The 12,296-nt window shown below is 37.8% G+C and overlaps 1 protein-coding gene across 1 annotated transcript in view; it reads left to right on the top strand.

Annotated features, from left to right (window-relative positions):
• The window catches only part of Piwil3 (piwi like RNA-mediated gene silencing 3), a 74,854-nt gene extending 64,505 nt beyond the window's left edge, over positions 1 to 10,349 (top strand). The window contains exons 19-26 of the mRNA XM_071613454.1: positions 1,567 to 1,642; positions 3,948 to 4,148; positions 4,277 to 4,380; positions 6,256 to 6,326; positions 6,717 to 6,867; positions 7,508 to 7,633; positions 9,907 to 10,054; positions 10,217 to 10,349. Coding sequence (XP_071469555.1) covers positions 1,567 to 1,642; positions 3,948 to 4,148; positions 4,277 to 4,380; positions 6,256 to 6,326; positions 6,717 to 6,867; positions 7,508 to 7,633; positions 9,907 to 10,054; positions 10,217 to 10,333 — 994 coding nt within the window. The 3' untranslated portion in view covers positions 10,334 to 10,349. The remainder of the gene's footprint in view (positions 1 to 1,566; positions 1,643 to 3,947; positions 4,149 to 4,276; positions 4,381 to 6,255; positions 6,327 to 6,716; positions 6,868 to 7,507; positions 7,634 to 9,906; positions 10,055 to 10,216) is intronic.
• The last annotated feature ends 1,947 nt before the right edge of the window (positions 10,350 to 12,296 follow it).

Below are 12,296 nucleotides of genomic sequence, written 5' to 3'. Positions count from 1 at the left end.
GTATTGGTTAGCTGTGATGCTCCAATTTAAAAACAAATGTGGAAAGAGAAAAAAAAATGTGTTGGTTATAGTGGGTCTTTTGCTTCTCATAAGTTTTAAAAATTAGTTTGCCAATATTCACAAAATTATTCACTGATTTTTGATTAGCATTGCATCAACTATAAGTTGAGTCTATCTATGAACATGGAATACTGTTCCATTTTATTATTTATTTATTTATTGGGATTTTAGTTTCCCTTACGTAGGTTTTAGGCATATTTTGTCAGATTTATACCTAAGTATTTCATTTTGAGGTGTGAATATTGTTGTTTTTTCATTTAAAATTCTACTTTTGTTGCTGGTATTTTTTTAAAAAAGCATTTAGCTCTTATATATTAAGCCTTGTATCCTGAAACCTTACTGTAACCTCTTATTCATTTCAGGATTTTGTTGATTCAGATTTTCTTCACAGATATCATCTACAAAAAGAGGTTTATTGCTTTGACTTTCTTCTATAATCACATTAGTAAGAAACTTTGAGTAAAATGTTAAAGGAGTTTTATGTGTGGGGACACATCTGATTTTTAAAAGTTTTTTTTAATCAATCCTTTTAGTTATGAAAAATTGTGCTCAATTTCTGATCTGAGAGTTTTGTCTGATGTTTGCTGTCTCTCTCTTGACTGTGCTTTTGCATTTTGGTGTGCCTTGTAATTTTTCCTTGATGGCTGGATATGATGCTTTGGGTCAGTGTGTGCTGTAAATGGTCATGTGGTAGTAAGTTAAAGGGAAACTAGACTCCTATAATGAGGTGTCATTCTGTGGTGAGGTTGAGCCTGTGGATTGTGGATTTCACAGGTGCTTAAGTTCTTCTCTCCTTGGTCAGGCAGGACCAGATGGCTAGAGTGTGCTAGAGTTGCTATTTCTCTTATCTCATGCAGATTAGCTGATAATTCCCCAAAAGATCAGGCTCTGGTAACTGGTTTTCCCTGCAGGCCAGCCTTGCTGGGAAGAAGAGTTTTCTAAAATATTTCAGAAGGATTCTTCTTCCCCTCCTCTTTTGGAATCACCAGGGGATTTTTCTGATATTTTAGAGAACCTGGTTGATCTCCTAGAAGTGAGTCTTCCAAATTACGGGGTCCTCCCTGGGCCTGGGTACACCTGCAGTTTTTTTAATTTTCCCCAGTTGTCCACACTGAGCATCCACCAATTTCAATAAATTGTCAATGACAATTTAGGTCTCTGCTTTGTCTTGGGCCTGTTTGCTCTGAGCCTCTTGGGCAAGCCCTGACTCTTGGGATCACCTGTGTTTTTTCCTTGGGGGCAGCCATTTGCCCTTTGTCCTCACCTCTCTTAGGGATCCTAGAATGATTTTTTTTTTCAGTCTATTTAGCTTTTTACTTCTGATGACCAAATGGTGACATCCCAGCTCATTACAAAGGAAACCAGACCTACAAATTAGTTTGAAAAACAACTAAAATGGAAATCTTGACATTTTTATCATGGCTTATTTTTATTCGTTGCATGAAATATTTGTTGTGTTTCACTATTCATTTCCACTGGAGGATTGATGATATGTTTATTTTCTAGGAGAGAAGTACCTGGTAACACTATCTCTAGTTATATAGACATTTTAAAGACGCTTATCAAAGATGGCCCAGAAATGGTAAGTGTCTAGTTGGTGTGTGTTCTTTAGTTCTAAATCTGCATTTACATGTACTTTAAAATTTAGAAGGCTGCCCATGTTCCCCTAAACTAACCAACAAATGCCAATGTATCTCTAGAGTGTAGCTGAATGTGCACTGTGTAGCTGAATGTGCACTATCAGGGCTTAGCTATTCCTTTTGCTAATGTTCTCAGGCTTTTTTTTAATAGTCTTATACTTGGACATTTACACTTTTCCAGTTTTCAATTATTTTGTTAAAATATTTATTTTTTAGTTGTAGTTGGACACAATATCTTCATTTTATTTTTATGGGGTGCTGAGGATCGAACCCAGGGCCTTGCACGTGCTAGGCGAGCGCCCTACCGCTAAGCCACAATCCTAGCCCCTTCTCAGGCTTTTGAATTTGGAATTATTTTATAAAGTGATATGACATATAAATTTAATGTAAATGGGTTATAAAAATCATCATGATTTTCATCTCCAGTTATGATCTAAGTAAATGTTTATTTAGTATAGTATTTCTTCTAGCTCGAGTCCTTCCTCTTGTTGAATGATTCTTCCATCCATTGTTTTAGACCAAGTTGTCATTACCTGGTGTCTGAGTTACTACAGAAATATCCCATCTTTCTCCCTTCCTTGAATTCTTTTCCTTAATTCATCTTGCATCCTCCTCCTTCCCTCAGGATGATCTTTGACCAGGGAGGCTTTCTTAATCATGAGGCCAGTATGTTTTTCTTCCTTTTATATGAAGCCTAGACTTTCTTTTTTTAATTGCTATAGGGAATCTTGGGAGGCAAACACCTTTTCTGAGCCAATATCCATTTTGAAATGAAATGTCTTAGCTCTTCATAAAAAGAGGTAAATCAATAGAGATATATATTTATTGGATACCACATGTTTTAAAGTATGTTTCCATTGTGGAATGGTTAATTCTAGCTAATTAACATGCATTACCTAATAGTTGTGTCGATGGTGAGAATACTTAATATCTACTCTCGTGACATTTTTTTCAAGAATATTATATACACCATTAACTACAGTCAACGTGCTGCCTGCTAGATTTCTGGAACTCATTCCTTCTACCTAACTATAATTATGTGTTATTTGACCAACACCCCTACAGGCTCCCCATTCTTGGTAACCAACCCCACCTGTGGTAAACACTGTCCTACTTTCCACTTCTGAGATCAACATTTTTAGATTACACACACAAGTTAAGTTTATATGATGCTTTTTGTTTCTGTACCTGGCTTATTTCATTTAATATCCTCCAGGTTCATCCGTGGTATCACAAATGACCAGATTTCCCTCTTTATAGTGAGTAGCATTCACTATGTGTATATATACTACTTTCTTTGACCATTCATCTCTTGGACATGTTAGTTGATGCCATATCTTGGCTATTGTGAATAGTGCTGAGTAAGCATAGGAGCACAGATACTTCTTTCATGAACTTGTTTCCTTTACATATATACCCAGCATGGGATCATTGGACCAAAGGGCAGTTCTGCTTTTAGTTTTCATGGAACTTCCCCTCTGTCTCCAATGATAGACTGTACTAGTTGACATTCCCACTGGCAGAGTGCAAGGGTGCCCTACTCCACACCTTTGATCACAGTCATCCTCAATGGAGTGAGGTGATGCCTCATATGACTTTGATCTGCATTTCCCTGATGATTAGTCATGTTGAACACATACCATGTACACCTGTGAAACATGCATAAATACATACACAAAATCTTATGCCTGCATTTTAGGATTTTAGTTGTAAGACAGAAAAATATTTGTCTAATCCACTGACTAATCCATTTGTCTAATCTCTCTCAATTTGGATTTGCTCATTTCCTCATAATTAGATTCAAGTCATGCATTCTTGCAAAATACCATAGATGTGGTAGTGGGTTTTTCTCAATCCATGATATCAGGAAGCACAGGATGTTGATTTAAATGAACTGGGACAAGTAGAGTACCTAGCAAGTACCCTATCTATAAAGATCATCCTGCAAATGGTGGCTTTCCTGATCCTGGTATCCTTCTGTGGATACTTTCAACCCATCCTTGTTAACTTCACCCTAAATTCTTGGAAATCGAGTCAATGGAACAAAGGATTTTTCAAGCTTAAGCATTGGATGCACACTTCCCAGTTTGCCAATTCTGCAGCCTTTTCCTTGTGATGTGATTCTACACTCTCTACTTCCTTAGACTTAGTCACTTAGTAGACTCTAGTTAGTGTTCTGCCTTGAAATGGCTTTCATTTCTCTTATCATTACTGTCTTAAAGAGTTTCATGTCTGCTTGCTTTTAAGGTGGTTTGCATATTGCCTGATGATAGGAAAAACAGGTATGATGAAATAAAAAAATACTTGTGTGTTAAATCTCCAATTCCAAGCCAGTGTGTGGTGGCACATACCCTGACTAAAACCTGGACATTAAAAACCATGGTCGTAAAGATTGCCCAGCAGATGAATTGCAAGATGGGAGGAGCCCTCTGGAAGGTGGAGACAGGAGTATGTAGGATTTCATTACCTTCTCTTTTATTTGTGAATAGTGAAATTTAAGAGTCTGTTTTTTAATCTAACCATTAAGTTTTGTTCATACTCTGTTCTAAATTTACTTTTTTTTATTTAAAAAAAAGTTGAGAAAGACAATGTTCGTCGGTATTGATTGTTTCCACGATATTGTAAGTCGTCAGAAGTCAATTGCAGGATTTGTGGCAAGCACCGATGAGGAATTAACCAAGTGAGTAAGCTTTGGTAGAGTAAGCTTTGGTAGACATTTGATTGGTAGCTGTCTGTGCACCCAACCAAAGAGGTGACCTGACTCATACTTATTGGGAGTTCGGACAAGTAGTTCTTAGCCATGAGCTGTCCCAATTTTCTGGCAAAATTATGCTCCCAAAATATTTTGCATGAATGGTTGAGTTCGTGGGGGTTTTTTTTGTTTTTCATCTGACAGAGCAAAAAGTAGCATATGACAATAACTGCTTATATTTAGTTCTTTGGGTGAGACTCTGAAATCATGAGATAGAAATTAAAATCTCAGCTGAGCCACATTCTCCTCTTCAGACTCTCGTGGGTGTGGCAGAGGCCATTTCCTAGTGGTGCTAGCACAGAGGTCCCGATGCTTTGCTGGCTGTCAGTTGCAGGCCAGTCTAGCCTCTTAGAGGTCGTGCACATTCCTTTCCACATGCCCCCCCCATCTTCCAACCAGAGTCCTGGAGGTATAGAATCTTGGCTTCTTCAGGCCTTTCTATGTAATGTACCCACAAAAGGAGATGTGCATCTGTATTTCCACAACACCCCTTTTCTTCTGGAGCCATTTCCCCCCCCATCCTTAGAGTAGAAAACACACAACACCTTAAAATGAGTTTGTAGCCCTTGTGTATTACATGATATGTGGCCCTCAGATTACCCCTGCCCCCATGATTGATGTTTGTGGCCCACTAGAGGATGATTTCAGAGTGTTCTTTAGAGAAAATCCATCCTCATTTCCACAGATGACATCATTTCCCCCAGTGATTCTCTATTTCCACACAGTAACATTTTATACTGCTTTTTCTTTGAATTAGAAAATGTTGCGATAATGGGAAGACAGTGTCACTCAGTGGACATTCTGAAGTAATTTCTAGATTTAAATACTGGCAGTACAGCAGGGAAAACGGAGAACCAAATGCTGATGGTAACTCATGGAGGTTAATAAAGAGGCAGACAAATAAGTAGAGCACATAATGTCAGGTGGTCAGGTGAGCTCCTTCTGAAGTAAACAGTAAAGAGATAGCAACTTGAGACATTTTATGAATTTTTTTGTGGGTGGGTGGTAACAGGGGTTGATCACAGCCACTGAGTCGCATCCTCAGCCCTATTTTGTATTTTATTTAGAGACAGGGTCTCACTGAGTTACTTAGCACCTCGCTTTTGCTAAGATGGCTTTATACCCATGATCCTCCTACCTCAGCCTCCTGAGCCACTTGGATTACAGGTGTACACCACAGTGCCCAGCCATTTTGATTTTACTGGACATGTTGAAGTTGTCATAATAGCTGTCAGTCTTGCAAATCAAATTGCTTCCTCAGATTATTATTATGGGTGAGCCCTTTGCCTAAGACATTGACCCCCAAAGCAAAAATCTCCAGGAGAAGAGTTTTCACTTGGTCACATTCCCCAGCAGATGAAAGTAGAGTAGTCATGTATGTGGACAACATGAGTAATGTTTTAAAATGATTTTTTAGTTGCAGATGGGCATAATACCTTTATTTTTAGGTGGTGCTGAGGATCAAACCCAGTGCCTCACAATTGCTGGGCAAGTGCTGTACAACTGAGCCACAACCTCAGCCCCAAAATGAGTAATTCATAATAATTTTAACAGTTCTTGTTTGTGTGTATTCAAAAACCCTTATAAGATGCCTAAGATATCAAAAGAGACTAATACTTGATCATTGTAGATATGTGAAGGATTGATCCTTAATTGGATCCTTTGGCTACTGGTGTGTGTGTGTGTGTGTGCGCGCACACCCGCATATATACACATGTATATATTCTTGTCATAGATTAACTCAGAATCCAAATGATGAAATTCTAAGATTCCAGTTAATTCATTTTTTTTTTCTGAAAATAGGTGGTACTCTCAATGTATCTTCCAGGCACCAGGAGAGGAGCTTGTGGATGGACTGAAGAACTGTTTGCAAGGTCAGCCTTGGGGTTGGTGTACCATCGTTCTACATCAGTAGTTCTTCACAAGTGGAGATAGTGCCCCCAGAGACCAGTCATTCATGACCGAAAACACTTTTTTGTTGCCACACTGGGATGATGGTTTGCTGGCATGTAGTCCAGTAGGTAGAGACCAGAAATGCTGCAAAACACCCCATTGTGTATGACATGACCACCCACACCCATACCACTCAAATTTCAATGGTACTTGTTATTGAGAACCCCTGGACTATTCTGAAGTTGGAGTCTGTGAGCGAAACTGTCCTGAAAGCTACAGTGTTGAAAGGTGAACCCTGACATTGTCAAAAAGAGCAGAGGCCAGTTTGTCCCAAGTTGAGGTGTGCTTACATGTTTCTGGGTTCCTTTCAGGTGCCTTGAATTCCTGGCTTAGAAATGTACCATATGCACCAGAATCTATTGTGGTCTATCGGGATGGAGTGGGAGATGGTCAGCTTCAGGCCTTGCTTGACCATGAAATATCTGAGCTCGTGAGCTACTTAGAAAATGAGTGCCCATATAGGTGAGTACATAAATTGTCCAGTTCAGATAATGTAAGAAAAAGCTATTCTCGGGAAGGAAAAAAAAAAAATCTAAGGGACATGTGAAGAGAAAAAAAGGGGCTTGATTCACACAGTGGGCTTCAGTGGCTGGGTGGGCAGTTAACAGCCCCAGCCCTTTGACTTTGTGGTTCACACGGAGTCAGGGTGCAGAGTGTGGGGGCAGCCTGTTTCCCTTCATGGAGCACTGTGTGGAGTGCTCATCTGCCTTACAGATTCACAGATGTCCATGAGCACTTGGTCCATGGCTCTCAGATGTCACTCCTTTGATCCTGGAGTTTTTAAGTCTCTGTGCTGGGGCTCCCTCCTAGCTGTGTCCGCAGCCTCTTCTGATTGGGGGGCCTGCTGCCCAGCAGAGACAGCAGGACTGGTTCTGAGGTTCAGAGGAAGGGTCCCTTCACCTAGGATGTGGGTGGCTCTAAAGAGACTCCTCTTCTACTGCCCCACTTGGGTACATGCAACCAAGTGTTTAAACTGGGCTGTATGGAGGGGGGCTGCTGTCCACAGGCTTTTAAATAGGTCCTAAGCGTGTGAGGTTCTAGCACCCTGAATGCTTCTGAGATGAGATTGAGTAAACATCCTAATTTATCCTAATTTTTCAAGTATCAAGTTAACTTTCATTGTGGTGAAGAAACGAATAAACACCAGGTTTTTTCTTAAACACAATCGAAGACTTGGAAATCCAGCTCCAGGAACTGTTGTTGACATGATGGTAACCAGGGAGCAATGGTAAGAGGGTTTTACTTTTATATCTGCATCTATAACGTTCTCAGTTCACCTTGGCAAAATCCCTTCATCCCAGTAACTTCACCTTAGAAGCATTTTCTCATGCTTGACAACTAATTTGATCTATATATTTTTTCACACTTGGCCAGGGACTCTTCATTTGGATTTAGAAATTGTGATTGGTCTTATGGTTAAGTTTCTTGAGTATTTTTTGTCTGTGGCAAAATAAAAGTAATTTTATTGTGGCCTAAAATGCCTTCATTTAAAGTCGTAAATGGGCTGGGGCTCAGTGGTAGAGCGCTTGCCTAGCATGCATGAGGCACTGGGTTTGAGCCTCAGCAGCACATAAAAATGAATAAATGAAATAAAGGTATTGTGTCCATCTACAACTAAAAAAATTTTTTTAAAGAATAGCAAATTGTGTTTGACAGCTGGGAGTTGTCACAAATCAAATATGAAATATGCTCTATGAGAATGTCTATTTAAGTAATAACCTGAAGAGGTTTTCAGCTTTTAAAAATGTCTTGATGCTTTTAAAGGGGGCAATATAAAAAAAAAAGTTTCTCTTATGACACTTATCCTGTAAGAACATGGACAAATAATACATTATAAAGTAATATTGGATAAGCCACAAAATAGTTTTATATTGTCAGCTCTATTATCCTTTTATATTGTCAGCTCTATTATCCATGAACATCTGCAATAAATCGGAGCAGTCACTTATGAATTCTTTTCATGTAAGGAAGCAACTCACCATGAGTGAGAATCAGCAGACAAAATGACAACAGGATCAGACATCCAAAACTTTTAGACAATGAAATGATTGCAATAATTCCATAGTAAAGTATGCTTAAAAGGGAAGATGGAATGAAGTCATGGAATAAAAGTCATAAGAAAAGTAACTAAGAAATGTTGAATTAAAAGGTCAATTTGGACTTGGATAGTTAACAATGATAAACTTTACAAAAATAAAGAAATTGGAGGAAGTATCAAAGTGAAGTTTACCTGGAAAGAAAATGGTTAATTAGAAAATACATTAAGTATCCATGATGCAGTAGTGAGCCTTAAAATATGGAAGCTAAGAAAGAAATGCTCAGGAAATTGAGGCAAAATAAGACTTGCTGTATATCAAATAGAAGGTTCTATAGGAAAAACATGGGTAGAAGTAATAAGCAAAGACAGACTGAGATTCTGAATCTTCATGTTTGAAAATAATAAAATCTGAGCAACAATAAAAATGAGTCTCCATTTAGTTGAAATTTAAGAACAGCAAGAATAAGAAATTTTAAAAGCAGTCAGAAGAATACTATTATTTATATTTATAAACAATAATTATTCAGTACCAGTAATAGAAACAATAGTGATATTGTATCTTCAAACTGCCTCCAAAATATCAAACTAGAATTTGATAGCCCCCTAAGCTATCAACAAGCGTACCTAAAATACAAACATGCTTAGGTAAACATATGGTGTCCACATGAGCAGATCTACCCAGCTCTCGCTGAAAGCCTTGACTTCATAAGTAATGAATAACTGCTAGGTATATTAAAACATCGTAGAGTTCCATTCTTATGGATGTCTGTGTGTGTTTTTTTAAATAGTAGATCTATAAAACTATAATCATATTTAATTAAAACATTTTAAGGTTCTCAGTTACTGGGGAAAACAAGAGCTTCTGGTTAACTTTAGATGTAGATGTTTCATTTCCATAATTGAGTTATATGAAATTGGAATGGGAAATAAAACATATGAATAGAGGGAAGAAATGAAATTACATTAAGGAAGGGCAGAAACATTGATCAATATAGTCGAATACAGGAAAGAACTAATTCAAAAGGCAAAAGTATAATAAAGCATTACATAGGACTGTACACATAAAAATAAAATTCAGTATTTACAACAAATGGAAATAGGTTAACCTTGCCAGTTGTGTCATTTACAGAAGCCTGTATCCCCGGCCCAAGAAGCCTCATCTTTAAATTTCTGCATCTAATTACCTGTTGCCACCCAATGTGCCAATTCTGTTTCTTTTCCTGGGCATCAGTACCTACATTTCAAGTCTCCATCTCAGGAAAGTTATTATCTACCTGAACTTAATGGTCCTTTATGGACTTGCTTTATCAAATCATTTAGTTAGACAGGCTTCTAAATTGAAAGGAAACTCTGTCTATAGAACAGATTTCTGTAAATTAGTAAATGAAATATTTTCATCTGATACTAGGGTTATCATATTCTACTCTAAAATAAGCAGAGACCCCCGTGTTCTGTAATTGCAGGTATGACTTTTACATTGTAAGTCAGTCTTCTACAGTTGGTACTGTGACTCCCACTCATTATAATGTTATCTATGACACCGTCTGCTTGGACCCGGATACAGTCCAGCGTTTAACTTACAAACTGTGCCACATGTACTACAATTTGCCAGTGAGTATTTTATTGTGATTTCCCTTCAAATCTGTAAAATGTGTTGTTCAAAACTGAGCAACTTTTCAACCTCTGAATTGATATCTATGACAATGTAAACTTAGAGATAGTAAATGTCCATTTGAGTGTAAAGTAAAAAAATTTTTTTTCTTTCTACTAAAGGGCATCATCCGAGTTCCTGCTCCTTGCCACTATGCCCATAAACTGGCTTACCTTGTGGGCCAGAGTCTTCACGATCAGCCAAGTAGCTTACTAGCTAACTCTCTCTATTACCTTTGAGCTGCAGAAGATGTGATATTGAAAACCACAATTCGTACATTAAAAAAAATTTTTTTGAAGCTGGATATCTGAAATAGATTCATAGCTAAATTGTAATCATTTTTTATTGCACATGGGAGAATGTTGAACAGCATCAGAGATGGCAAAGAAGAAAACCAAACCAATATCTAGCAGAAAGAAATTTAGAAATATTAACTCTGGTATTTGGGATTGCTTATTAAACCACAAATTCCACAGGAGACAATTGAGAGAGAAGTTGAATTTATGTTGACAGATTGATGGGTCCAAATCAGTGGTGCTTTCTGCTTAAAATACTACCCCTGACTTGACCCAAGGCTGCCTTTCCAGCCTGCAAAGAACTGACAGAGGATTGTCTTGCAATTTCCCTTTCAAATGTTGCAAAGCTTAAGTAATTAAATGTGCCCAAACACTGTGCGTTCCAAGTGGTGTGCTGATAATTGAAAAGGGGGCATTAGTCATCTATGGATTATATCTTTGAACAGATGTCTATTTGGAGAGGTAATAGAGAACCTGGTGATTTAAACTGGCAATTTGGGAACATGGACAGCTTTTGCCACTTCTACCACAAAGGATATTAACATCTCTTAGCCTTTCTTTTGCTTGCTGTCCCAGTGTGATGCCATATTAACTGCACCATCATCAGAGTTTTCAATCTGTTGTTTAACCTTACCAATGAGGGCACATGCTTTCTCGGGAACCACACAGGTTACTCTTTCCACTTAACAGGATTCTTTGAATAGACTCAGGAAAACAAATGTATGAGAACTTTATTTTCTCGTACTCCTTTAAACACAATGGTACTTGGGCAAGGCAGGGTGGGCAGAGATTAGTTTCAAATATAACAGAAGGTATGCTAGGAAATAACTTGCTTTAATTATATGGTAATTGATTTTGTTTTGCGATTTGTGCCTGTCTGATTAAAAATAATTATTTAAGAAAATTTTTTGTAATATAGGTGAAATTCTAGTGAGATACACAGCCAACCATGATAGAGGAGATAGGCCCATAATTAAACAAGGGCTAAGGCAAATGTTCTTTTTTTGAAGTTAGAATTTGGTTTATGTTGTTTCTAGAAATCTAAAAGATTAATTTGGAAAGAAAGAGTAGAACACTGCTATTAATTTATAGGAAAAAGTTTGCATATATACAAATGTCATTCCTAATGCTATTAAACTTAAAATGATATCAATAAAGCTATTCAGATTAAAGTCATTGAGTACCTTAATATGTTCTGATTAAATTGTTGCTTTTCTAAGATGAATGGAAATATTACTGAAACTGGGGCATATCTCATTTCACTAGCCTATTAGTCTTTTATAAAACTGTGTGAAATGCAAGTTGGGCATGCTGGTATATGCCCAGTTACTCTGGAGCCCAAGCAGGATTGCAAATTTGAGGCCAGCCTAGGAAATTTAATGAGATCTTGTCATAAAAATATAAAAGGGCTGGGGATGTAGCTCAATAGTAGAGCCCCTCTGACTTCAAATCCCTAGTATTGGCAGGGGGAAACATTAGGTGAAGGAAGTTGGGTATTCAGTATGTGCAAAAAGGAAATCTTACCATTCCAAAGGCTTATAAAAATTTCTGTAAATGTGTCATACACATCAATGTCTGTTTTACATTGTTGAGAAGGGGCTGGAGAGTGCAAATTAAAGGCCTATCAGGAATGCATCCTGTGTAGCAATACAATAATAACTTAGGAGAAAATGCACTTCCTAATTCTGGCAATAGTGAATAACATACAGTTGGCACCCCAGATCTGTGAGTTCTGCATCTGTGGTTCAGACAACCTCAGACTGAAAATAAGTGGGGGGGGGGGGGCGGGCGGGGAAGGCATCCTCTGTACAGAACATGAACAGACTTAAGAATTCTTTGTCAGTAGAACCAAAATAATCCAATATAATTGTTTATTTACACTGTATTTGGTATTTGTAATCTGGAG

This window comes from Marmota flaviventris, chromosome 1, assembly GCF_047511675.1.
Source record: "Marmota flaviventris isolate mMarFla1 chromosome 1, mMarFla1.hap1, whole genome shotgun sequence".
Taxonomy (NCBI): Eukaryota; Metazoa; Chordata; class Mammalia; order Rodentia; family Sciuridae; genus Marmota; species Marmota flaviventris.
Note: the sequence above shows the minus strand (reverse complement) of the source record. Positions and strands in the feature narration are given on the sequence as shown.